This window comes from Pan troglodytes, chromosome 11 (assembly GCF_028858775.2).
Source record: "Pan troglodytes isolate AG18354 chromosome 11, NHGRI_mPanTro3-v2.0_pri, whole genome shotgun sequence".
Classification (NCBI taxonomy): Eukaryota; Metazoa; Chordata; class Mammalia; order Primates; family Hominidae; genus Pan; species Pan troglodytes.
This window is the reverse complement of record NC_072409.2, coordinates 23,513,441-23,538,910: the sequence shown is the minus strand read 5'-3', so window position 1 is coordinate 23,538,910 and position 25,470 is coordinate 23,513,441. Positions and strand designations below refer to the sequence as shown.

Here is a 25,470-nt window from a genome sequence, read left to right as displayed (position 1 = left end):
GTGCTCTGGTCCTGCCTGTTGCAGCCCACAGCCCACACTCTTGGGGTTTGTAGTCAGAACCCCAACACTAATGGCTGCTTATGCTCCTAATGGACTGTGACTATGGTTAGAGAGTCCTCCTGGCCTAGCCTCCTACTCTAAGCTGCAGAACATCAAGCCACGGAGACAGACCTGGCTGTCTGTTTGCATGGAAGCCCTTTCTGACTCCTTTCGCCTGCAGGATCAGGCCCAAGCTCCTCAGCATGGCTTTCATGGTCCCCATTGTTCTGACTCCTACTGAACTCTCTGGTCTCACCCCTCCCCTTCCCTCCTCCCCTTTCCCTTTATGTTCCAATAGTAATAATAACGAGGAGGAACAGTGATAATAATATGAATGATCATAACTAATACATGTTGAGTGATAGCCATTTTCCAGGTACTCTGCTAAGTATGCTACATGCATTATTTCATTTAATTCTCACAATAACACGATGAGAGAGGTACCATAATTAAGTCTATCTTGTACATAAGGAAATGGACCCTTTTAAAGGTTAACTGACTTGTTCACATTCACACAGGTAGTCAGGGGTGGAGTAGAGATCTAAACTCAGGCTGCCTGACCGCTGCCCGAATGGATTCCTGACTGCTGTCCTGGAGTTTGGGGCTTTGCAGTCCCCCTAAACATACCATTTAGGAATGTTGATTTATCATTACACCTTGGCACTTGCTGGGCTCTCTACCTGGACTGCCTCCTTCACCAGGCAAGTTTTTCCTTGTTTGAAACACAGCCTAGCAGTCAGCTCCTCCAGGATACTTCCTTTGCCTATTTGCCCATTCTATCAGACAGTGAACCCTCAGGGCAGAGACTCCTGTTTATAAACCCCCACTGCCCAGTCTAGCAGATGCTCTGTAAATATTTGTTGAATTGAATCACCTAGTTCATCTTTCTTGTTTCCCTCTGTGGATACAGAGTAAGTACTTAGGACAACAGTGAGGTGAATCAGGACGCTTGGCTTGCCTTTTGCCTGAGGGCTAGAATAACACAGGGCCTCATTCTCCCACTGGCTTTGCAGGTCAGGCTAGATTAGATGGGAAGATAAGATTCATGCCTTAGGCTGAGGCCAGCACAAAACATCAAGAACAGGCTCTGCTCATTGGCCGAAAGCCCCCTCACACTGTTCTCCTTACCCCTTATGGCAGGTGAGCCTCTGTAAACAGGTGGCTGGAGAAGTGCAAGCCCAGGCTTGCCTCTCACACGTTCTGGTTCTTTTGTTGTTTTTTCCCCTTTGGGTTGACCTCAGTTGTAATTCTGAGAAACCCGAGGATGGAAAAAAAAAACACCTTATTTTGAAACATTTGCATTTCCTGAAGTCAAATGGCATGGTATATTTTAGTTTTTCTTTAAAAATCATTCAGATGGTTTCTAGCTAACGGGAAAAACACAGGCAGCCCTTTTAGGAATGATGTTGCCAGAGCTGGTTCAGAAAGGGGCTAAAAGCAGGACACCAGAGGAGCTATTGAGGGAATGGGCTGTTAAACTTGGAGAAGACCCCAGAGAAGGGCACAGCCTCTGTCCTTTAATGCTTGATGAGGCTGTCGGCACACCGTGGGGCCCAAGCACTAAACCTCCAAGTGGAAGAGGAAGGAGATGAAGCCCTCAGCTAAGAGCTAACACTGCTCTAATCCCCATTTCTCAGATGCAGCAATGGAAAGACGTACACTAAAAACACCTAAGTCACACTGTGAGTCACAGTGCTGGCAGCTCACAGAGTTGACCAGTCAGTGCTGCTCAAAAAAGAGGTGGGCTGCTTTGGAGGTCAAGAGGCTCTTATCAAGAGCTAGATGAACATTTCATGGGTCATCAGCCGTGTGGCCTGAGTCTTCTCATCACCCTGTGAGTCTATGATATAACTTTCTTTTTTGGTTATGAAGACAGAAAAACGTGACTTATAAATAGTGGCATTACATGCAGCTGAAATTCTGCAATGTCCCTGGAATTCTGAAGGCTGGGAGCAGAGGGAGCAAAAAGTGATGCCTGGAGAGGTTTAGTTTGAAGAACAGAGCATCAGAGTGGGGGAAATGAGAACTGTCTGCAAGTCATGGATGAGTTGATGACCTGGGAGTTAGAATCCTGGGATTTCTCCTCTCTGGGCTCTAGTGTCCCTATTAGGTTTGTGCAAAAGTAATTGTGGTTTTGGCATTAAAAGCAATAACAAAAACTGCAATTACTTCTGCACCAACATAATAGATGAAGAGCAGTGTGGATTTGATGATCTGTCTTAAAGGGCCTACCTAGCTTATTTCAGCAGGCTGTATAGACTCAGCCATCCCCTACCAGACCTGCTGGTGGTGGGGGTGGGAAGGTTTGGGGTGGGGAGTCAGTCCCAGCTGCACCTGTCTATCTTTATGGGCATGTTGCATTACCCAAGGTAGGAGACTGTGTCTTCACACATTCAGGTTTTCAGACACCTGCAGTAGTAGAACAGAACATTTTAGCTCTGAGGACAATCTAAGTTATGAATAGTCTGGTTCTGTAAGGATTTGCATAGTTTGGAGAAATGAAAGTTCCCTGAGATGGCCTGGTTCAGGCTTGGTGAACACATAACTCATAACTCATGTGCTCCTCAATGTTGCCCCTATGGCAGGCTGGTCCTAGGTCATCCAGAGAGTTAGTGAGAAAGACAGAACCAGAGACCAGGGCTCCTTACTCTTTCTGTAGGGCAGTCTATCTTTCAGACAACCCTAGCACTGCCTGAACTTCCCTGAGGACCAAAACCTTCAGATGCATCAGCTTTGTAAATCATCTTTCCAAGCTTTAGCCTCTTCTAGAAGGATCATGGGACTTTCTGTGGTTTTGTTTGAGAGGCTGAAGAGAAAGATGTGCCAACAAAACCCTCCTGGCCAGTTTCACACAGAGGAGAGGGATAGAAAGAGAGGTTGCTCGAGGTGGTGAAAGGAGCATATTCTAGAAGGTCAAGATTATGGAAACCTTAAGACTAGCTTTCACCTTGAGATTTCACAATATTAGACAGAAAGGGTCATTAAATGGCATGCTAACAGAGATCCTAGTTTTAGGAGTGGCGAGACTACCCAGAGACACTAGGGTCTGGCCCAAGACTCCACAGTAGGTAAATGGTGGAGCTGGGTTCAGAACACAGGGCTTCTGACTCCTAATCCAGGGCTCTTCTCTGACTTTCAGTATTCCTGTGGAATAGGAAGGGTTAAATGCAGGAAGAAGTGGGTTTGCAGCCACTACAGACACTGGAACTGAAAACTGACAAGACAGCTGGAGGTGCTGGGAAAACAAGCACTAATGAGCTCCTGGGTTCCATCTTGTGGGAGAATGCCAGCAGATGACTTCAGGCCCATGTGCTGAACACTGCCAAGTTACAAGTCATGGGCACATAAAGATGCAAATATGCTCAAGGCGGCTCTACCATGGCAAAACAAACCAAGCCAACCATCCCGGCCAGATGGTATGTGGTTTGAGTGCCAGGTACCTTCCAGATGTACAGCACCTTTGATATAAGAACAAGGAAGACACGATGCATCGCAAAAAGAGCACCTGAATTCTGGTCAGAGCTTTTAGCTCTGGATCTGTCATTTCCCCTTACTGAGCCTCAGCTGCCACATCCATTAAGTGAGAATTAAAACAATCAACCTAAATGTATGGATGTCATGAAGATGCAATGAGACCGTGGATGTCAAGTGATCAGTGCGGCCTGTGGCTAGACGAGACACTCAGTAAAGTAGATTCTTTCTGCCTTACTCCTCTTTTCTTTGTTGTTATAGTGGCACAGTTTAGCAATGCCACTTAGCAGAGTGAATTGGCAGATGAAATGCTCATTAAAATGAAGCTCATGACATTATTTGATGGACGGGAGCCTCTCAATTAAGTATCTAAGTGTTTAAGGCTATCTGATGCTTCCAGGAATGTGTGCCGAATCCTCTTTACATTTGTTGAAAAATGTTTTAATCCTTCCAAGAAGGAAAGGGATTATCCTAATGACTCTGCATCTGCCATGCCCTGGCTTCTTCATTCCAGGCTTCAGGGAGAATATCCAGGAGAGTCCCAACAGTGACATCTAGAGGACAGTCTCTCCCCTCTGGATAAAATTTGGATTCAAAGTGAGTCCTTAACCTGAGCAAGGGTCATTTCAACTATTAGGTTGATGCAAAAGTAATTGAGGCTTTTGACCAATTCCTTGATATCACTAAGCCAACTAGTAATAGAGAGATAAACTGCAGGATGGACCATTTGTTAAACAAAGGACCACTAGGTGACCCTGATTTCCAAAGGATTTGGAGAATGCCCATATGAATACACTTAGAGCTGACTGAGCACATAGGAAGTGATCAGTAAATATAAATTAAGGTCAAGTTGGAATTCATTTAAATAATTTAAATCCTGCCTCCCCCCGCCCCCTGCCCCACCTACTTTCCTTGGGATGTTAAGGTCTTTTCAGTCCTGACTTGTTGCAGTGTATCTGCAACAGTTAGTAAACCTGTCTGACACTATGGGCATTTCCTTGGAATTCATTTATACTAAACACAGGTTGAATTGACATTACTGTGGGTAAGTAAGAAGCATCTTTAAAGTCTATAATTTAAAAGGAAAGGTGAGTCTGGAGACGTAGGGTAAAATCTGCTAACATTTTAATAACCTTAAAAAAAAAACACTCCCTACCTGTTCAAAATGCAACAGTATGGCAGCAATTTTAGAAAGTTCGTTTTGGGTTCAAATCAATTTTAGAAAGTTAGACAGACTTATGTTCAAATTCCACCTCTGCCATTACTAGCTGTGTGGCTTTGCAAAAATCATGCAGCCTCTTTGAATTGTCCTTTTTTCTTCTTAAAAGTGAGAATAATAAAATAACTATCATGGAGAGTTGTAGGGAGGATTAAATGAGATAATGCATAAAAATGAGCCTGGTGTCTACCACCCAAACTATACCAAACAGTGGTTGAGTCCTGTGCCCTAGTCCATGGTTTGTGCTGCTTGAAATGTAGAAACTTAAGCCAACACATGTTGTGTCTAGATAGTTTGAATGAAATACATAACAAAACAATTTCAAGGAATGGGCCTGCTTTCTCTCCCTTACCCTCCCTCACTCTGTTGCCAGGCTGGAGTGCAGTAGTGCGATCTTGGCTCACTGCAATCTCCGCCTCTGGGGTTCAAGCGATTCTCCTGCCTCAGCCTCTTGAGTAGCTGGGACTACAGGCGTGTGCCACCATGCCCAGCTAATTTTTGTATTTTTTTTTTTGAAGACGGGGTTTCACCATGTTGGCAAGAATGGTCTCGATCTCTTGACCTTGTGATCCACCCGCCTCGGCCTCCCAAAGTGCACGTTGCCTCTTGACTGCTTCCAGTGTGGTGTTCCGCTAGGGCTGCTGTCATCTGATTGTGATCATGGGACATGAGGGATAGTTGGGTCTTAGTGAGAATCTAGTCTTGGCTTAATGTCACTGCCTTCAAGGTGCAGCTTTTATTGTTTCTTTGGGGTGGGTTCATTTGGTAAAATTAGAGAGCCAACCTCACTTCGTCTTCTTTAATGCCATTTTCTTTTTAGCAGGTGGAGGGGCAAGGAGGGTAGCTGCCACGCCTTATAAAATTGCAAATGTTAGAATGTTAAAGTGGTCAAAGAATCCTAAGATATTTGTTTGATTCATAGAACGCTATAATCAAGGCAAAATCCATCTCAGGGTTAGGACATCTGGCTTGTTCCCCTCACTTCTGATATTTTAGAAAACAGGAAACCCAAGGCCCTGAGAGGGAAAGTGAATTGCTTCAAGTCCCAAGACTTGAATGTCAGCATTCCAAATTCCTGGCCAGTCCTCTGCATTTCATACCCCAACTTCGGCTGGAGACTGAATTCAGGCGAGGGTGGAGTTGTCAGGACCCACACGAGGTCTATCCACTGTTGCAACTTCCTTAGGGCCTCCAGGAACCTTTGGGTGTTGGAGGCTACATTACATTTGTAGGAAAGACAAATCTGTCTTAACTGGTAGGCAGTGGGGAAGGAATTGTCCCAAGGCACATGACCCTTCAGCTGCAAAGCCAGAGCTGAAATTCAGCCTCTAGAACCCTCGCCATGGACCATGTTTCCCCTCAGCACTTCACCTCATTCAAACCCATGCGTGTGGCCCTCTGTGACCCTGAACTTGGTAACAGAGAGTGCACTTCTGAGACATGAAAGCCAAGAGCTGGGGGCCGCAGGTGCCGAAGAAGTGATAGAGCTGATAGAGCCCTGGAAGGGGATATGTAGACTTGGCCAGCAGGTAAGGGGCACTGGAAGGATTTGCAGTACTGAGTTTTCCCAGGTGGTCTACAATACAATCCCAGCTAAGCACAAGGGCTGCAAGGTGGATACGCTGGATTTGAGGTCTCACCCCTCCTAACCAGCTCTGAAATTTTAGGCAAGGCAACAAGCCTGTCTGTGCTCCAGTTTCCTTACCTAAAAAATGGGGCTAATTATGATTCCTGGGTGCTTATTGTGAGAACTGCATGAGTGAATTACTAAGTACTCAGCCAATTCTTGGCACATAGTGATGCCTGTCAACGTTCATTATTCTCACTCTGCCGTGGCCTCATACGGATGCAATGAGGGAGTACAAGAAAGAACACTGTCTACAGAATTCTTCTAGCGCAGGTAAGAGCTATCATTTGGTGGGGTGATTTGTTATAAAAAGGGCCAGGGTATATTGAGAAGGCCCAGAGGTGAGACCAAAGGACCAGAATCATTCTGCAAATCAAAGTCAGAACAATTTGAATTTCTGCAGAGTTTATGAGGGAAGTGGAAAGTGGAGGGGAAATGGGAGAAGGACATTAAAACAGACAGGAAGGAGAGTGAGTCAGTTCAGGTGTCAGAGGGCTGGACCCCAGGGAGGATAGCTGTCCCTTGAGAAATTCCCAGTGGCTGGAATAGCTGAGGCCTTGCAAGAACAGAGGGACCTAATATTCAATTCTGTGTCATCTGCTGGGCTGCACTGGGATGTGCTACACTGCCCTACCAGCTTCTCTGCATACCCCAAATCCTTCTGTAGATGTCGCTATTCATAAATGTGGGTTACTATTCAAACTTGGAAATCAAGGCAAAAGTGGCTGTCTTCTCTGATTTGGGCAAATAAGCCAGAAACCATGTGCAGACATGAGATTCAAAATTTGGTGGAAGCAGAAAAGTGAAACAAGGAGTGATGAGGAGAAGGATGAGCTTCACTCTCTTTACAACATTCTCCTTGGTTCCATGCCATTTGTGAAATGAGATGGGAACATTTTATCTGGATATGAAAGAACAGAGTGGATCCTATGCCCAAAGGACATAGGTTCAACCAGGTATCAGATGAGGGTCACATTTGCTGTCCCATTTCATCCTCATGGTGGCTTCAAGCAAAAATCATTATTAACTCTGTCTTCTGGGTGAGAAAACTAAAACCCAGAAAGGAGAAGGGTGTGGGGGAAAGGTTCTCCTCCCAGGCGCTCTTCCTGGCTTACTGCCTGTGAGGTGTCAGTTGGCTGGGGGCTATCCTGGCCAGGAATGGGAAGCTTGTGATAGGACTCAGAAATCCTTTCATTACCCAAAAGGGTTTGATTTTTGGTGTTTCCTCTGTAGCGAAGTGTATCCTGTGTTTTTTCTTTAGCATGTGCACATAGCTCTACATCCCAGGCTCTGAGCCACTGCTGATTTTCTGCTGATGGTGGAAGATTTTCAACAGCCAGTGACAAAGGGCTCCCTAGAAGGTGTCTAGCTTCTGCCCTTTTCCTTTCTAGTGACAAACCACATGCTGCCCCTGAAGCTTCCTCCCAAGAGTACCTGAAAGATGGTTCCCCTCTGCCTGGAATGTCTTGCAATGGCTTTTTTCAAAAGGGACAATTTACTGCTTCTGTGCCTGTTTAAGCTGGGTTCATTGGGGAAGGAAGCTGTGACTTCGGATTTCCTTGAGATTTTTGTTAGGTTTTTTTTCTTCTATTTTTACATATTGTACAAAAGAATTATAGTCTCATAAAGGGTCAAAGCTGGAGAGACTCCTCCAGGGCATTTAGTACATTGCTGTTATATTACAGATGAGGCTCAGAGAGGAGAAAAGACTTGTTGATGTGGTCAGTTCTGGAGCCCAGGAATATTTTTTCTACCTCACCCTACTACAGTGTCTCTGCAGATTGCTGAATTAAGGGGATGTTGACTTGCATTAAAAGCAAGAGAAAGTCAGGTACTGCCTCCAGCAGGTCACTGGCATCTCATGGTGGAAGCCGGTCATGCAGGGAGAAGAGGGAGGAGCCCCGGATTCTCACTTGGCCATTAACTCCTTGTATGACCTTGGGCAAATCACCTGGCTTCTTTAGGCCTCAGCTCATCATCTGCAAAATGGGAAGACTATTCCCCATGTTGCTGTGGCTTGCTCACAGGGTTGAGGTGAGAATGAACCCAAAGGAGGTATGGGAAGGTCTTTAACAAAAGTTTCACAGTCCCAGTGGGGATTATTGAGTTGGTGCAAAAGTAATCATGGTTTTTGCCATTGAACATAATGGCAAAAGCTGCAATGTCTTTTACACCAACCGAATATGATTAGCATTTAAAAAAATCTGGTTGTGGAAACATTGAATTGTAAACTGAGGTTGGTTTTGATTACTTTGTGTTCTGATATTCCCATTCACGGTCCAGATAAGAAGAAATGTGATAAGTGATTTCGTCCATGGTTGTGAAAAGTTTGGACTTTATAGACCCAGGAAATTTCTCCCCAGAATGAAAATTCAGAGACCAATATGAAGTGGACAGCTTTTTATTTTGCCTATTGTGATGATTAAAACAAAACAAAATAACTCTGGCAAAAAACAAGCCAACTTAACTCCTGTCTATATCAACTTCATGTTGTAAAAAAAGGACATTTTGACACACAAAAATGAAGGACCGTCTCAGAGGAAGAGTGCCTCTTACATTAGATATAGTTGGCCCTGTGAAAAGGGGGCTACTGTGTCCTTATTTTTGTACTTCACTTTGGACTGATGAAAACTTTATCAACTTTATTATGGTACCAGAATACTAGTTAGAGCCCCTATGCTTGGCGACTTTGCATTGAAGTGCTCTTTAGGCGAGGAAACTGAGATCCAGAATGGCTAAGGTCTTATTACCTAATCAAAACTATCCTCGTCACTGAGACCGTGTTCATGCTAAAAATCCCTTCTCCCTGTCAAAAAATGAAAAGTTTCCATCTTCCTTGGAAAGTCTGGGTGGAGGTGGTGGTGGAACAGTGGGAGTGGGGAGGGGCAAGTTATATCCACTCGGAGCCTTTTGGTTTTTCCAAAGCTCCGTGTGAACGTGCATTACATGTTTAACTGAAACATCTGTCTCCAAAGCCTGCAGTGACTCCTCCAATTCATAAGCCAAATCCAGCCCACCACCTCATTTGATAAATAACGTTTTATGGAAATGCAACTGTGGTTACTTATTTGCGTGTAGTCAGCCTGGCTCAGCACTACAACAGCAGAGCTGACTAATTGCAACAGACACATAGTGGCCCCCAAAACCTAAACGTTTACTATCTGGCCCTACGTAGAAAAAGTTTGCTTACCCCTGCATTCTACCATGCTCCTTTTAATATTAATGTGACTGTTTACATAGACATGGTAGGAACTGAGGTCACATGCTAAGTAATTCCAGCCAAAATGAGATATTGTTGACAAGGCTGTGATTATTAGTCTGCCTTGAAAGATCCAGAATCCCTGTCTTTTGGGGACTTTTGCCCCTATTTTTGAAGTCTCTGGGTGATAAACCACAGGAAAGGCATGGCCAAGGGAAACTTGAAGGACACTCCAAGTGTGATGCTGTGAGTGTGAGGAGCTGTGTCCAGTCATCTGTGTCCTCTGGTCTCAAGGACACTCTTGTGCCCCTACCCTGGTGCCTACATTAACTCACTTCCTTACTTTTTGCTCTGAGCTTTCTGGCTATCCAGCTGTGTTTGCCATCTAGGTTCTAAAGGTTACAGGACTGAGATGGGAGTTGGTGTTCTTGGGCAGAAAAGACACTGTATCAGAGATGAGGACATCTTTCTGGGTTCTAGGCTTGGCTTTGTATGACCTTGGACGAGATACTTCACTTTCCCTCTCTGGGTCTTCCTTTTCCTTCTCTGAGCAATAAAAACATTAATCAGGTCATCTGAAAATTTCTCATCATCGATGTTAACTGAACTCGGCGTATCATCTCTCTGAGGCTAGTAGAGACGACGTGTCAATTAGTGACTTCAATGATTGGAAATATAGGAGTGAGGAGGAAGTCTGTTTTCACAAGTCCTTGACTTCATTATGCATTTTAGCTATTACTAGTTATTTAATGATTACTATGTGCTGGTTGCCATGCCAAGCAATTTACAGATGAGATCTGAATGGCTTCTCCAATACCTTGATGAGGTGAGTATTATTATTATTCCCATTTAACAGATGAGGAGTTGAGGCTCCCCGGTGGGAAGTCAAGCCAAGATTCATTCCCCCATTTATCTGATTTCAGGTTTCAAGCATTTAACACAACACTGCCTTGCAGTCCTGCCTATGCCAGAGGTAGAATTTTCATTAGTGGGAGTGTCAAGAGCTGGTGGGAGACTTGTGGGGATGAGTTCAGGAGCTGCTAAGATGAATTCAGGTGCATCAGCTCAGTCCTGAACAGCCCTTGCCTCCACCCCTACCCACTTTACTGTTGGGTCATGTCATAGAGTTGTTTCTGGTTGATAATCAGGTTTCACACTTTATGGCATTTATCTAGATGACTTACTACACATTTACACCTAATTCCAAGATCTTACCTCCTTTGAGGGGGACGTTGTCAGGTGAGTTGGGAATGGAGTCCTGGAAGAAAAGAAAGAAAAAAGCAGCATGAGGTGTGACATTCAGTTGAAACAACTTTTTTTTTTCTTTTTCATTTTGTTGTCCTTAAAGTACTATGCAATTTACAATTCATCCTCCACCTGAATTTTAAAAATTAATTCACTGATGTAGTTTCCAATGGGCTTTCTATCCATTTGTTTGACAATCTATTAGAAATGCAAGATGAGGATTACTGTCCCCGTTCCACAGGCAAGAGACACGGGGTTGAGTGAGATAAAATGACTTGCCTAGGGCCACATAGTTAATTTATAGAAGATCAGGGACCAGAGCTGGGACTTTTTTTTTTTTTAGACAAAGTTTTACTCTGTCACCCATGCTGGAGTACAGTGGTATGATCATGGGTCACTGCAGCTTCATCCTCCTGAGTTCAAGCGATCCTCTTGCCTCCGCTTCCTGAGTAGCTGGGAGTACAGGTGCACACCACTACACTCAGCTAATTAAAAAAAGGAGTCTTGCTCTGTTGCCAGACTGGAGTGCAGTGGCACTATCTTGGCTCACTGCAACCTCCGCCTCCCGGTTCAGGTGATTCTCCTGCCTCAGTCTCCAGAGTAGCTGGGACTACAGGCACCCACCACCACACCCAGCTAAGTTTTGTATTTTTAGTAGACACAGGGTTTCACCATATTGGCCAGGTTGGTCTCGAACTCCTGACCTTGTGGTCCACCCGCCTCAGCCTCCCAAAGTGCTGGGATTACAGGTGTGAGCTATCACACTCGGCTAGAGCCAGGACTCAACTCCCAATCTGGTGCTTTTCCCCCCTCCATATGTTTGGGTGTTTTTTTCTTTTTTTTTCCTTCTGTTCAACATGAGAATAATCAAGTATATCATAAAAGTAGATGTGTTTTTTTTTTCCATGTTTGATTCATCTGTGAACGTATGTTGTAAACATACCTGGGAAGGTACATCTCTATGTCTCCTGTGGTTGGAAATTCTGAATTAATTGTGTGTTTATATGCCAAGCATTGTGAGGACACCATACATAATTAAATTGGGTCCCCACCCTTATGGATTTATTACAAGTTTATATTTAAATATACAAATATATATACACATGTAGTATACATACAAATGCATATTATATATTTAAACATTTACATAGTATTATATATTATTTATTCTGCAATAAATATATACATAAATATTTACACAAATAAGAGGTTGATAGAAACAGATTGTCTTTTGAAGGAGGGAATCCTGGGCTGGGGATTGAAGGTGACTAAAGGGAGGTTCTAGTTCAAGGACTCTCAACAAGGAGTTAACAGAAGCAGAGAGGCACAGTTCTTTTCCCCTAATAAATTCTTCAGACACTAAGTTTCACACCCTGATTGTCCCTCCCCTTTCTCCCCAGCCATGGAGACACCCATACAATATTCTGCCAATAAGGAATGAAGTATTTTATTCATCTTTTGACCTGCCCAGGTTGGAATCTCCTGTATTGCATTGAATTAAAATATTAGTAAAGACCTAGAGAGGTGTGAGCGTGTGTATGCGAAAAAACCAACTTCCTAACCTCTACCAAAGCAAGAAATTAGCAGCCGCCCATAGCTTATTTTCTTAGTGTTCTGTATGAACACTAGGACCATCTGGAGTTCCCCTATTATTGTAACATTTCCCTGGGAGCTCTGTCATTTGCCTTCCGCTGAAAGCTTGTTTTCTTATGAATGGATCTCTTCTCTAGTGCAAGAGGTTGGTAGTGAGTCAAGGAGGTCTCCTGAAGGCAAAGCCCTGGCACAGCACCAATCTGGAGATGGGGGAAGTCAGCTTAAACATTTGGGCCCTACCTTCTCAGGGGAAGGGAGGCAAACTTGTCCTGGAAGGCCCTTCCTACTGTAACAGTCTACGACTTTGTTGCCTTAGTTGAAAGCTTTTAACCTAACAAAGCTAAGTTTTTGTAGTCTTTCAGTTATGCATGCAGTTTGCAGGAAAACTTGATATCCCAAAATTCCCCTTTATGTTGCCCTTGTGAGACAACACACAACATTTTAAAATTTAATAAACAACTTACAACTTACTGCCAAGCGTGACCATTGATTAGCATGATGTGCAAATGCACTAAGAAAAATATCTGCATTGAAATGTCTTACCACAATCATCAAATTCATCAAGCTGCCCAGGGACATATACAGGGACAGTGAGAGAGGCTAGAATAGCAAACCTGGTAGAGCTATCATTGCAGAGGCTGCTAGCAGTTCGGGAAGTCCTAGAGAATCATTCATGCAGCACACCTTGAATGAGCACCTGGTCTGTGGTAGGGACTACGTTAGTCACTAAAAGACATCTTATGAATTTTATGCTTTAGTCATTAAGGCAGCCATTTAAAAAATGTAAATAAATGTGTAATTAGAATTGCAGGTTGTGGCAAGAGCTATGGAGGAAAAGAATCATAGTGCTTTAAGGTAGTGCTGTTAGAACTTCAATGTGCATATGAATCACCTGGGAGTCTCGTTAAAATGCAAATTCTGATTCTGCAGATTTGGGAGGAGTTTAACATTCTGCATTTTTTTCTTTCTTTTTGAGATGGAGCCTCACTCTGTCACCCAGGCTGGAGTGCAGTGGCGCAATCTCGGCTCACTGTAGCCTCCATCTCCTGGGTTCGAGCAATTCCCCTACCTCAGCCTCCCCAGTAGCTGGGACTACAGGGGCCCACCACCACCCCCGGCTAATTTTTGTATTTTTAGTAGAGACGGGATTTCGCCATGTTGACCAGGCTGGTCTTGAACTCCTGACCTCTTGAGATCTGCCCGCCTGGGCCTCCCAAAGTGCTGGGATTACAAACATGAGCCACCGCACCTGGCCAACGTTCTGTATTTCTGGCAGCTTTCGAGTAATACTGATACTCCTGGCCCACAGAACACACTTTGAATAGCACAGCTGTGAGAAGCAGTATCAGAGAGGAGGACCTAATTTATATGGGGGTCAAGGAAAGCCTCTTTTCTCTCTGTCACTTGAATGCTTTCTGGTTTCCTAATTTCAGACACGGGATGTCAAAAGCAGAGCATCTCAAACAGGAAAGAAACCTGTCATTTAAACTTTCACCTAGGGCCCAGGAAATCCATGACAGAAGCGTGACTATTCCTATTTTGAAGAGCTCTTGGGATGAGGTCTTTACAGCTTCTCCTAGCTACCCATGGTAGTCAAGATTAGACAATCAAAGCCAGAGGGAGATTGAGACATCTTTCAGTCCATCAAGCTAATTTTATGGAGGAGGAAACCAAGGCACTCATGAGTCAGAGGCAGATCTTGGACTGAAATTCTCTGGTGTACTTTCCACTGCCCTAGGAGAGATGCTGTTTCCAGAAACAAAGGATAGAAGAGCTCATTCCTCCCTCCTCCCCTCTCCCATAAGCAGTCCCTACATTTGGAGGTGGAGAAGCAGTGTCTAAGGAGATGATGGCTGTTGAAATTCAGTGAAGACTGTTCATAAACAGGTATTATACTAAGTGTTGTTCACCAACTCCTCTTTGGCAAGATGTCCCCCAGTCCTAGAATTCTCTCCCTAATCTTGTCTGGGGATCTGGGTCCTAGCTCAGGAAATGTGAACTATCTTGCTCAATGACTTGGCTTTGTGTAAGGTAGTGCCTAGGCTGAACGCAGGCACAAACAAATGGACTCTCCCAGGTTTTCATTCTCAGCTCCACCGAGTAGCTCAGGAAACTTTGTCTCCGTGGTTATCAACGAGTTATACTTCCTTAAGTGTACTTCCTCTGTTTTTGGCCTCTGTAGATGTCTGATGAGTATTCCCAACAGTAATAAAGTTATTTTCATATATGGAGGGAGGAATGGTCATGTTTAACCTGTTTGTCTCCAGGTAAAATGACCCCCATCCCAACCATCTTCCTTGCCTTGGAGTGTTTTCTTCTCCCTTAATCAGTGGTTAGATGGCTAATAATCCGTCTTTCCACTGGGTTATTGTGGACATCATAAGATATTATAAAGTGTTAGCAAGTATTTGAAAAGCATAGCTATTTTGAGCACTGCCTTGGTGTTAATGATGTGCTTAATTTGCCTCAATACCTTGAAAGGCTTGTTTCTTTTCACAGAGGAATGATCAGCAGATGCAATCAGCTCCTGAATTTGCTTTGGACACAAAATGCCCTCGTGGACCCAAAATGATCAAAGGCAGCTCTGTTTGGAATATGCCAGGGGAAGTCCACATTCCTTTCCTTGTTGCCCTCACATAGTCTTGTAAGGTGGGCTCTGGCTCATGGCCCAAAGAGACTTTTGCCAAGGATACCTCTTATTTTCAAGCTAATTCGTTGGGCACTTAATGAGGGTTACTCTACATGCACTATTTCATTTGGCCTTTAACTTGACCCCAAGAGTTATGGATTCATTAAGACTTAGAGAAGTGATTTCATAATGTGATAATGTTTATAGAAGGTCCCACAGGTGGCGAATAACACAGAAGGGATTCAAACTTAGGTGTTTGACTTTGAAGGCACTGCTCTTCAATGTCCTGCTACATTGCCTCTCTAGATGAGGGCAGGATAAAACTGAGCAGAAAAATCTCCTGAAATTTCATGGAAAAGTGAATAGAAGTCATAGAAAATCCTCAGGGGAAGACTATTTTTACTGGGAGCACATGGTCTGCCAAAGTGAGAAGTGGACCACAGTGGCTTAAAGCAGTGCTTCTCCCACTTTAAAAGACTGACCAGCATCTGGGGATTTTGGTAAAAGCAGATTCTGACTCAGTAGGGAGGGGCCCTTAGGTTTTGCATTTTTGATGAGTGTCCAGGTGATGCCTATGTTGCCAGGCCATGGACCACACCTTGAGTAGCAAAGTCTTAAATACACTACTCAGTAGGCAATCAGAACACCTGAGATCTTGAGAGATGGCTGTAGGAGGCTGAGTATAGATTTGGGCTCAGATATGGGCTTAGGAAATCTTTCTAGTTTGAAGATGGCAGTGACATCCTGTCCTCTCAGTCTCTTCTATCAAATCTTTTTGTCATCTAGTTCCGTTTCTTCTCCTCTGTACAATCTGGATTGACTTCTGGCCCTACCACTCCTCTCCTCACACCTGGGCTTGCCTTCCTATGGGCTGTGCCACTGCTTTCTCTTTTGCCTCACCTGGAATATCCTGCTCCTCCCCCTCCTGCCGCCATCTTTCCAATGGGGAGCTCTTCTCTACAGAAGAATGACAGCTAAAAAATTTGGAAGGAGTGACAGACTTAGGCATTCCCTCTTTTTCAACCCTCAGTGCATTAGCTGATTCAGACAAGGATCATTAAGAAATGGCAAAACCACCAAGTGAAGGGTATTTATGTCTTCAGAGTATTATCCCATACATAGATTACTTTTCTTTCTTTTTCTTTCTTTCTTTCTTTCTTTTTTTTTTTTTGAGATGAAATCTCACTCTGTCACTCAGGCTGGAGTGCAGTGGTGCCATCTCTGTTCACTGCAACCTTGGCCTCCTGGGTTCAAGAGATTCTCCTGCCTCAGCCTCCCCAGTAGCTGGGACTACAGGTGTGTGCCACCACATCCGGCTAATTTTAGTATTTTTTGTAGAGACAGGATTTCGCCATGTTGGCCAGCCTGGTCTTGAAATCCTGGCCTCAAGTGATCCACCCGCCTTTGCCTCCCAAAGTGTTGGGATTACAGGCATGAGCCACTGCTCCTGGCCAGATTACTTGTTAATGAGAAAGAAAAAATGTTTTACAAAGGCGATAGTTGGTGGTCACCGCTTTAATCAAGTGACTAAACCTATAGTCAAAAAAAATGGGACAACCTGACATATGTCTCTAGCTGTGCTACAATAAGACGTATATAGAATTACCTATATACTATTCTTACCAAAAATGTTTCATCTGAGTATAACCATGAGTTAATACTAAGACAAATCTAGGCTATGAATGGATTTCTACAACAGAATTGGCCTGGGCCGTTTAAAAAAAGGTCAATGTTATTTAAAACAAACACCAAAGGGCAAAGGAGATTTTAGCTCGGTGCTTCTCAAACTTTAATGTGCATACAGATCACCTGGGGAGCTTGTTAAAATGCAGATTCGGATTCAGGAGATCTGGGGTGAGCCCTGAGATTTTGAATTTCTAACAAGGCCCAGGACCACACTTTAAAAAGCAAAGTTCTAGATTAAAACAGATATTATCATAACACAGTATGTGACCCTAGATTGGTTCAAACAAACAAAAACACAACAGCCATACCTATAAGACATTTTTGAACAAGTAAAGAAATTAAAATATGGACCATATATTATTATTAGATGATATTATTGAATTAATATTAACTCTCTTGGCTATGATAATGGCATTGCAGTTAGTTAAGAGATGGGTACTGAAGTACATGTGAGTGAAAGGTCATGCTGCCTACAGCTTACTTTCATATCCTTATATAGAGAGAGCAAAAATACAGCAAGATATTGACACAGCAATCTAGGTGCCAAGGTTATATTAGCATTTGCCATTCCACTTTTCCGTAGGTTTGAACATTTTCAAAATAAGACTTTGGGAATAAGCCATGACTGTTGTAATTCTTGGAAGCCTGGCTTTTGTTCTAGCTCTTCTACAAACTCCTCCTTCATCCCAAGCAGAAATGACTTCTCCTTTGCTCTGTGGCATTCTGTGCCATTCTGCCCGGAACCCAAGAACTTGGTGTTTGGGCTTCATCTGCTCAATTTAACAGAGTTCCCAGAAGACAGGGTCTTGCCCCTTCCACTTGGGACCTCCCCACATAACCTCACACAGGGCTCGCTCCTGGGAAGATTTACAGTGGATTTTTCTGGATTGCTAAATGGAATGAATGGCAGGTGGAGGGACTACCTTGGGTAGTGGGAAGTGTCATGGGGCATTCCAAATAACTTCTTCTTGTGCCGAACTCCTATTAGCCTCAACAGGGAAGGCACCATGTTCAAGAGGCTAAAGAAGAGGTGTAGAGTCAGCAAACAAGATGTGGGGTTTTATTGGGGGCTTACATACAGGGGAGAGAGTCCAGTGGCAGTGAGCTGAACAGGAAAACTGCTTTACGGACAGAAATGATCTCATGGCAGCAGGCTGGACAACATATTCACCTTATATACAGTCCAGTGGTCGTGGGCTGGGCAGGAAAACCATAACCACTTGCAAATAGCATGCAGTTTCTATAGCATGCTCACTTAACAGCCTCCCCTTAATGGCCTCCACCTGGCAGCCTTCATGTAACCAAAAACTCAGGCCTTAATCTCCTGTATGGCCCATGTTCCACGGGATGGGCTGGGGGCTCAGATGTTCCTCACAGACAAGGAATGAGTCTCCAGGTTGACCACTCCTGGACTCTCTAGCTTGGAACACCCATTCAGACGTGTCTGCCATATGTGGTTATTCTAAGGGTATGCTTCAGTTATTGCTATATCATGTGTGTTTACCCTACACTTCTATTTTGTATCTGAGCTTAAAAATAAACCCAAAATACCACACCACCATCACCACCACCAATAATTACTACCCTTAAACAGGTGCTCAGCTCCACTGTTGGTGTGGAGATAATTAAAAAAGAGTATTATTATTATTATTTTTAAAAAAGAATTTTTTTTGCTTATAAAGGGAAAAGAGGCAGCTTCTTTCTTGAAAGCCTACCGATTGTGAACCCTATACTCTAACCTTTTGGAATGTAACCCTTTACATTCTCCCCTGGGGCTAGAGAAGCCCAGTCTCCTGGTTTACAAAACAAAGACGTCTCTAAGGTTGAGGGCTTCAGAGCCTTTTTGAAATGTAAACACCTACCTGTGGTGTTAACCTAGGAGTCTATGTCATTGTCTATCTCATTAGGTATTCCCCTGTCTCTTCAGGAGATAAGAGAAGTTTTATTTTTTCTTCTTTTGCTTTGCTAGATTAATTGTGTGAAATTTCATCCTGACTTTGTAGTCTGTTGCAGGCTGCCTATTTGCATGTACACTTGTGCTTGCTCAACAGTAAATCATTTTTTTCTTTCCATATTGATGTAAAGAGGTGTCTGTTGGTAGGACTTTTAATTCCTCAGGGTACACTAGTACAATCTCTTTGGAGACAGACTGACATTTATTGAAGCGAAAATGCACATTCCTCCTGGCTAACACGGTGAAACCCCGTCTCTACTAAAAATACAAAAAAATTAGCCAGGTGTGGTGGCGGGCGCCTGTAGTTCCAGCTACTCAGGAGACTGAGGCAGGAGAATGGCGGGAACCCGGGAGGCGGAGCTTGCAGTGAGCAGAGATCGCGCCACTGCACTCCAGCCTGGGCGACAGAGCGAGACTGTCTCCAAAAAAAGAAAAAAATAAAATGCACATTCCATTCCTATCACTAAAAATTTATTCCCCACATATACTTGCAGACACGCACAGAGGGCACAAATTCTAGAGAAAACATTGATGTCTCTCACCAGGCACAGATAAATTATGAAGCATTTACACTTCGTACTATGCGACTCTTCAAAAGAATGAAATGAACTTCTATGTACTGACATGGAAGGATCTCTAAGATATACAGTGTGTTGTCAAGTGAATAAAGCAAGATGGAAAATTATGGGTTTATTATAATGACCCATGGGTTTATTATATATTATAATGTGTACTGTGTATTTGTAGATGCACAGATTTTTGGAAGGACACACAAGAATCTGTCAATGGTGGTTATCTCCGTGAAGAGGGATTAGTGGTTGGGTGGGGAAGGTGTGAAGATTTTTACTTTCTTTTCTCTTATTTGCTAGTTACTTTTCTTAAACCATGTAAGTTATAGTATTTTCTAATATAAATATTATAAAATATATCAATATATTATAAAATATTAAATAACATAAAATAAATATTATTTTATAATATAATATTTATAATATAAATGTTTATTTTATAATATAATATTTATAATATAAAATGTTTATTTTATAATATAATATTTATAATATAAATGTTTATTTTATAATATAATATTTATAATATAAAATGTTTATTTTATAATATAATATTTATAATATAAAATGTTTATTTTATAATATAATATTTATAATATAAAATGTTTATTTTATAATATAATATTTATAATATAAAATGTTTATTTTATAATATAATATTTATAATATAAAATGTTTATTTTATAATATAATATTTATAATATAAAATGTTTATTTTATAATATAATATTTATAATATAAAATGTTTATTTTATAATATAATATTTATAATATAAAATGTTTATTTTATAATATAATATTTATAATATAAAATGTTTATTTTATAATATAATATTTATAATATAAAATGTTTATTTTATAATATAATATTTATAATATAAAATGTTTATTTTATAATATAACATTATAATATAAAATGTTTATTTTATAATATAAAGTAATATTATTATATAAAATAATATTTATTTTATCAATATGCTGGCTTAAATGTAAATAAAACAAAATACAACCACCACTGAGACTTTAAAAATATCACGGGAAAGAAGTAAGTTCCATAGTAACTCAAAGACAGGGATTTTGTTGTTTTTTTTCAAGGCTTTAGAACAATGTCCTGCACACAGTAGATACTTAATAAATATTTGAGATAGAAACCTAAATTCCTCCTTTGTCTCTCCCAAGGAGTTTAAGCTTGCAGTTATCTGATCTTCAAGTCAAACCTCAAGGCAAGCTTTGTTGATTTCCCTACACTTTCTATGTCTTCTCTCCTCTGTCTCTTTGCTCATGCTGTTCCATTGGCTAGGAGTGCCTCTCCTCGGCTTTCCCTTCCCTGCCTGTTTGAAATTGTTCACATTTCTCAAGCCAACCTGAAACTAATCCCCAGGAGTTTTTCTTAAACCTGTCTGGAAAAATATATTCTCTCTTTAAGTTGTGGTGTCATGGTATCCCTTTAATCACGCATTATATGTTATGACTTAGCTGTTTTAAATTTTATCTATACATGTGCCTTGGGATAAGAATTGTGTGACTTCTTATGCCAGTAAAACCATTCTTATGGTTCTCCACCCCTGTTCCCATCACATACAGAGTGCTAATTGACCATTAACTCATTTCATTTTTAATAATGGTGATGTAAGTCTAAGCTCCTTGGCTTTCTCCCATTGATTTCTTTCTTAGAGTTTCTTTTAGAGTCTCTTCACTTGTCTGAGTTCTTCCTGTTTTCAAGTCAGTCTACATTCCATCTTCCTATAGGAAACCCTTCCTGATAACTCAAGTTAATGGGAAAATGATGCTTTTTTTTTTCTTGTTAGGTCTTACAACAGTTAAGGTCTGAGGAATTTATTGAAAAAGATATGTGCAATGCATTTGACACTTTATATACCACGGCTACTATTAACATGGCAAGCCTTAGTTTTAAGGAAGCAACTGATATTTCCTGGGCTAAGAAATCACAGCACACCGCACTGTACAATCAGATTGCACAGTGAATCTTTTCATATCCAAACATGAGGGGTAAGTCAAGGAAGTGGATGCACAAGAAGATAAAGCTCCCAAGAGAATAGTGGGTGCAATGTTTCTTAGTGCTTCTGTGGCTGTCTGTATTGGCAAAGGGGATGCTGCTTGCATCAAGCAATCAAGCAGTATTGGCTCTACCACTTTCTCAGGGTGACGTAGTTCAAGCCCTGTTCCCTCTCTGCTCCTCATTTTCCACATTTACAAAAATGAGGCAGAAAGATCTGCTCTGGTTCTTTTATAGAAGAAATCAATTCAACTAAAAGTTGGATATGAATGAGCTCTGAAGCTCTCTCTAGCTTTATATATCACCATCGCCACCCATTTTTCCACCATCTCTCTCTCTCTCTCAGTAGTTCTAGTTGGATCCTTTAACTAAAGAACTTCTTAAAGGACACTTCAATTTCTTTTCTTTGGCCATTGCTATAAAATGACATACCCTTGGTTCACTCCAAATTAGAATTACAGAAATTGCAGAGCCCCTACAGAAGAAAAGATGTCCTAAAGTGTTTTCAAGATTATTATACTTAGTAGATGTAGATAAGCCATTAAATTATGAGTTTTAAGAATTCCACTATCTAAATCAAATATTTGCGACTCCTTCTTTTCACTTTTGTAGAGATATGAGCTTCAAAGCTTCCATTTAATTTCAAAGCTTGATGACACTTGAGAAATAGATATCAAAGCCTTTTAAAGCCTAGTTCTTTCCAGCAATTGATAAGCTGTAGAGTATTTGGCCTAAGAAAACTGAAGAAAAACCAGAATAAATTCAGCAGGATTATAATATCATGAAAAGTAGGCGCTATGAAATAAGAAACAGAAATATTCTCACTTTGGCAGGTCATGTGGGTGGGTGCAGTTCTTAAATTACCCATTAACAACTTCATCAAAAAATTCGTGAGCAATATATGCTATTACTGCAGCATTTTCTATATAATATATACTGGTAGATTCTCTGTAAACACCAATTTTCTAAAATATGAAGAAGCTTCCTCTTTCTCCTCCTCTTTTGTTTTCAGAAACAAATCTTACCATTTACTTCAAAGTAAATCTCCGAAGACAGTCTGACCCTGTACAGTGTGTACCCAACGATTGCTTAGTATTGTGAGGAACATCAGAGAGAACAGGTGCTAAAAACCTTTCAACTTTCTGCTTCTATGTGCTGTTTCTTTTTTTTTTTTTTTTTTTTTTTTTGTGACGCCCTAACTTCTTCAAAGTTGTGGCTTAAGAGGAAGCTTTCGATTTGTCTTGCTGGCTTTAACACCAAAATGTCCAAAGCTCTAAGAAGCCATGGTCTTCTCTTTCGCCTCCTTTCCTTCTAGACCTTGGCCTCTGAAACTTAGCTCCTTGTATAAAACAAAAGCAAAAACAAAGCTCTTGGCAATGGGTGAGGCCTCAGAAACCTCCAGGACACTCGGACTTAGGATATAGAACCTCAGAATCCAGTCTGAAGTCCTTGAAGACATGATAACAACTTGTGAAAATGTGTTATCAGGTTTCTCTATTGCTTCCTTCCTTGATATGGGTCTCTGGCTCATTAAGATTTAAATCTTAACTTTAAAAGGCCAGTAGCTCCCCTCCACTGTTTTGCTCAGACAGATCTGCAAAGTTTTAAGATGATGGTCTAACAATATTTTTCTCAACAAGCCAAATTATTTTAGAGAGTTAAGTTCCTCTTTCTTTTCTCCCTTTCTCATATATAGATATATATAATATATACTGTATAATATAATATATATTATGTAACATAAGTGTATTACGTTATACAGTATATACTATAGTATATATATATATATAGAGAGAGAGTTTATTTATTTAATTTTATTTTGTGCTCTTAACCAACAAACGAATATCATTTGTTCCCAGGGCTCTTTCTCTAGGGAAAACAACAAGAAAAGGAAAGGGAGGAAGAGGAGTCCACTTACCGTCCTCTGAACTACCAACACCATAATAGTGGCCACCGTGAAGACAAGGCACAGAGCCAGAGTGGCTGTGGTCAAATAGAAATAGCTGCGGCTCGTGGTCCCCAGGTGGCTGGCCACGGAGCCCGCCGGCACATGCATGGCTGTGTCTCCAGGAGGGGCCATTCCGTTGAGTGCTTGCTGCAGCCCTGGGTCCATTCTTTATATAGTCTTCCCCACATCACACCTTATCTCTCTTCATCTGATTCAGTTCTGGGCCCGTCTCTGTTCCAAGAAGGATTCTCCCCTGAATCCTGAATCATGTGACTTGGAAAAAAACCTTCACCTGCTGCCTGGCGGAGAAACTCTTCTCTGGGGGCGTGAGGCGAGAGGCGGCAGCAAGGGTGGGGGAGAGGTTCATTTTTCATTGCCAGGGATTAAGTTGTGTGCAGAGAAACTAGCTACAGAGAAGGTGGCTGATGTCAGAGGGCGCGTAGGAAAATGACGGTTCCCCGACTCTGTGTGTGTGTGTGTGTGTGTGTGTGTGTGTGTGTGCATGCGTGCGCACACACAAAGCAACTTCTGTTTCGTTTAGACTCTGCCACAAAACGCCTTCCTGTTCAAGAAGCTGCACCTTCTTTCAGCGAGGCCTGTGGCTCAGAAGACCTCCCCAGATAATGAGTCCTTGCTGGGTCTCAGGGAGGCCGGATCCCTCGGACTGCAGTGGAATAACTCCAAAGGGTTCGGTTTGATAGGCTACTGCTGAAAAAGGGACATGCTGCAGGTTCCCTGGGGGAAAAAGGGCACACAAATGGAGATATTTCTCCAAAGGGGGACTGGCTCATGGCAGTATGAAATTTGGGGTTCAAAGATACTGTCAGAAAGCAGGAATCTGGAAATATCAATCTTTTGAACAAACACTCCTGCAGAAGTTTTGGGATCTGTTAAACTGGCAGAAGAACCTGGACCTGCCATAAAACTCATGAAGAGGGGAAGGAATTGGCAGTGAGATGGTGTGGTGTGGAATATGGGGGCTGTGTGTGTTCTGCGTGGTGTACTATGTAGTGTGTGTGTATTTGTGGTATGGGGGTATGTGTAGGTGTTGTGTGTTCTGTATGGTATATGTATGCAGTGTGTGTGTGGTGTGCATTTGTGATCTGCAATGCATGCCGAGTGTGGTGCGTATGTATGTGTTGTGTGTGGTGTGTATGTATGTGTTGTGTGTGGTGTGTTGTGTCTTGTGTATGTATGTGTTGTGTGTGTATATGACTACTATAATTGAACCTCTACTGTCTCAGGCACAGCGCTAGGAGTTACATGTGGCTTCACTCCACTTCCACCTCCACCCTCCAAGGCAGGCAATGTTTATTTTTTACAGATGGGAAAACTGAGGCTCAGGGAGGATGAAAACTATCTCAACCTAAGTCGCAAGTGTCGATCACTGAAAGAACTTGGGTGCACTTTGCAGCCTGCCTGGCTGAAAGCTCGTGCTAAGTCATTCAATCTTCACTGCACCTGAAAGCTAAAACCTGAAGTGTGGTCTCAGCCCTTTCCCTTCTTAGCCTTGGGCCATCATACAAGTCTTTATGGCTTTCTCTGTTCCCAGTCTGCATTACAGTCATCAGGAAGACCAAGCGAGATGATGTCAGAGTACTCCATGAATAAAAATAGATTTGGGGATGGTGTTGGACAATTCCTGTTAAACATCCCAAGCTGTCTACTGGGCCAAGTCTGGAATTTAGATACAATAGACAGATTACGTGGGGGACAGAGTTAGATCACATCTGTGGTTACTAATGATCTCCATTTCAAAATACCATTTAAAATGTTAATCACTGCATAGCTGCTGCCTCCAGATGTGGGCCTTTGAAAGCTCCATTTGGTATCACCGTGGAAGAAGCTCATTCTGCATAGCACCTCCTTTCCTTTCTGCTCACTTTTTGTCTGCAGCGCATCACTTTGAGCCAGCAGAGATCCCAGATGCCCCTAAGGAAATGTCCTGTGTCTAAAGCCAAGCTTGGATTATTACCACTGCTGTTCTTGCATAGAACCAAAACTTCTGAGCATCTCCCAAATTAGATCAGGCTTTAGGAGTTGGTCTGGATATTTCCTCCCAGTGAGTCTGTAAAAGCATAGATCCTGGAGACGAAAGAGACATCAAGAGATAAATTGTTTTCTTGGGCTAAATAGAGTGGGGGGCGATATACCCATTTTACAGTCAAGGAAACCGAGGCCCCCATGATCCCAATTGAGTTTGGTTTTGAAAACAGTGTGTTCACATTCGTTTGGTCCGGTAATTAAGGTGGGAATGAGGCAAGCCAGTGTTTT

The 25,470-nt window shown here is 42.1% G+C and overlaps 1 protein-coding gene across 3 annotated transcripts in view; it reads right to left on the bottom strand.

The window, feature by feature from the left end:
* TNFSF8 (TNF superfamily member 8) overlaps window positions 1-23,656 on the bottom strand; it is a 37,067-nt gene extending 13,411 nt beyond the window's left edge. Inside the window, exons 1-2 of one of the 3 annotated variants that reach the window (XM_009457160.5) lie at window positions 23,167-23,656; window positions 10,771-10,813 (exon numbers count right to left, since the gene is read on the bottom strand). In XM_009457160.5, the coding sequence (XP_009455435.1) occupies window positions 10,771-10,813; window positions 23,167-23,361 (238 nt within the window). In that variant the 5' untranslated portion in view covers window positions 23,362-23,656. The remainder of the gene's footprint in view (window positions 1-10,770; window positions 10,814-23,166) is intronic. The other 2 variants (XM_009457161.5, NM_001328322.1) reach the window with 2 other exon arrangements.
* Window positions 23,657-25,470: the final 1,814 nt, after the last annotated feature.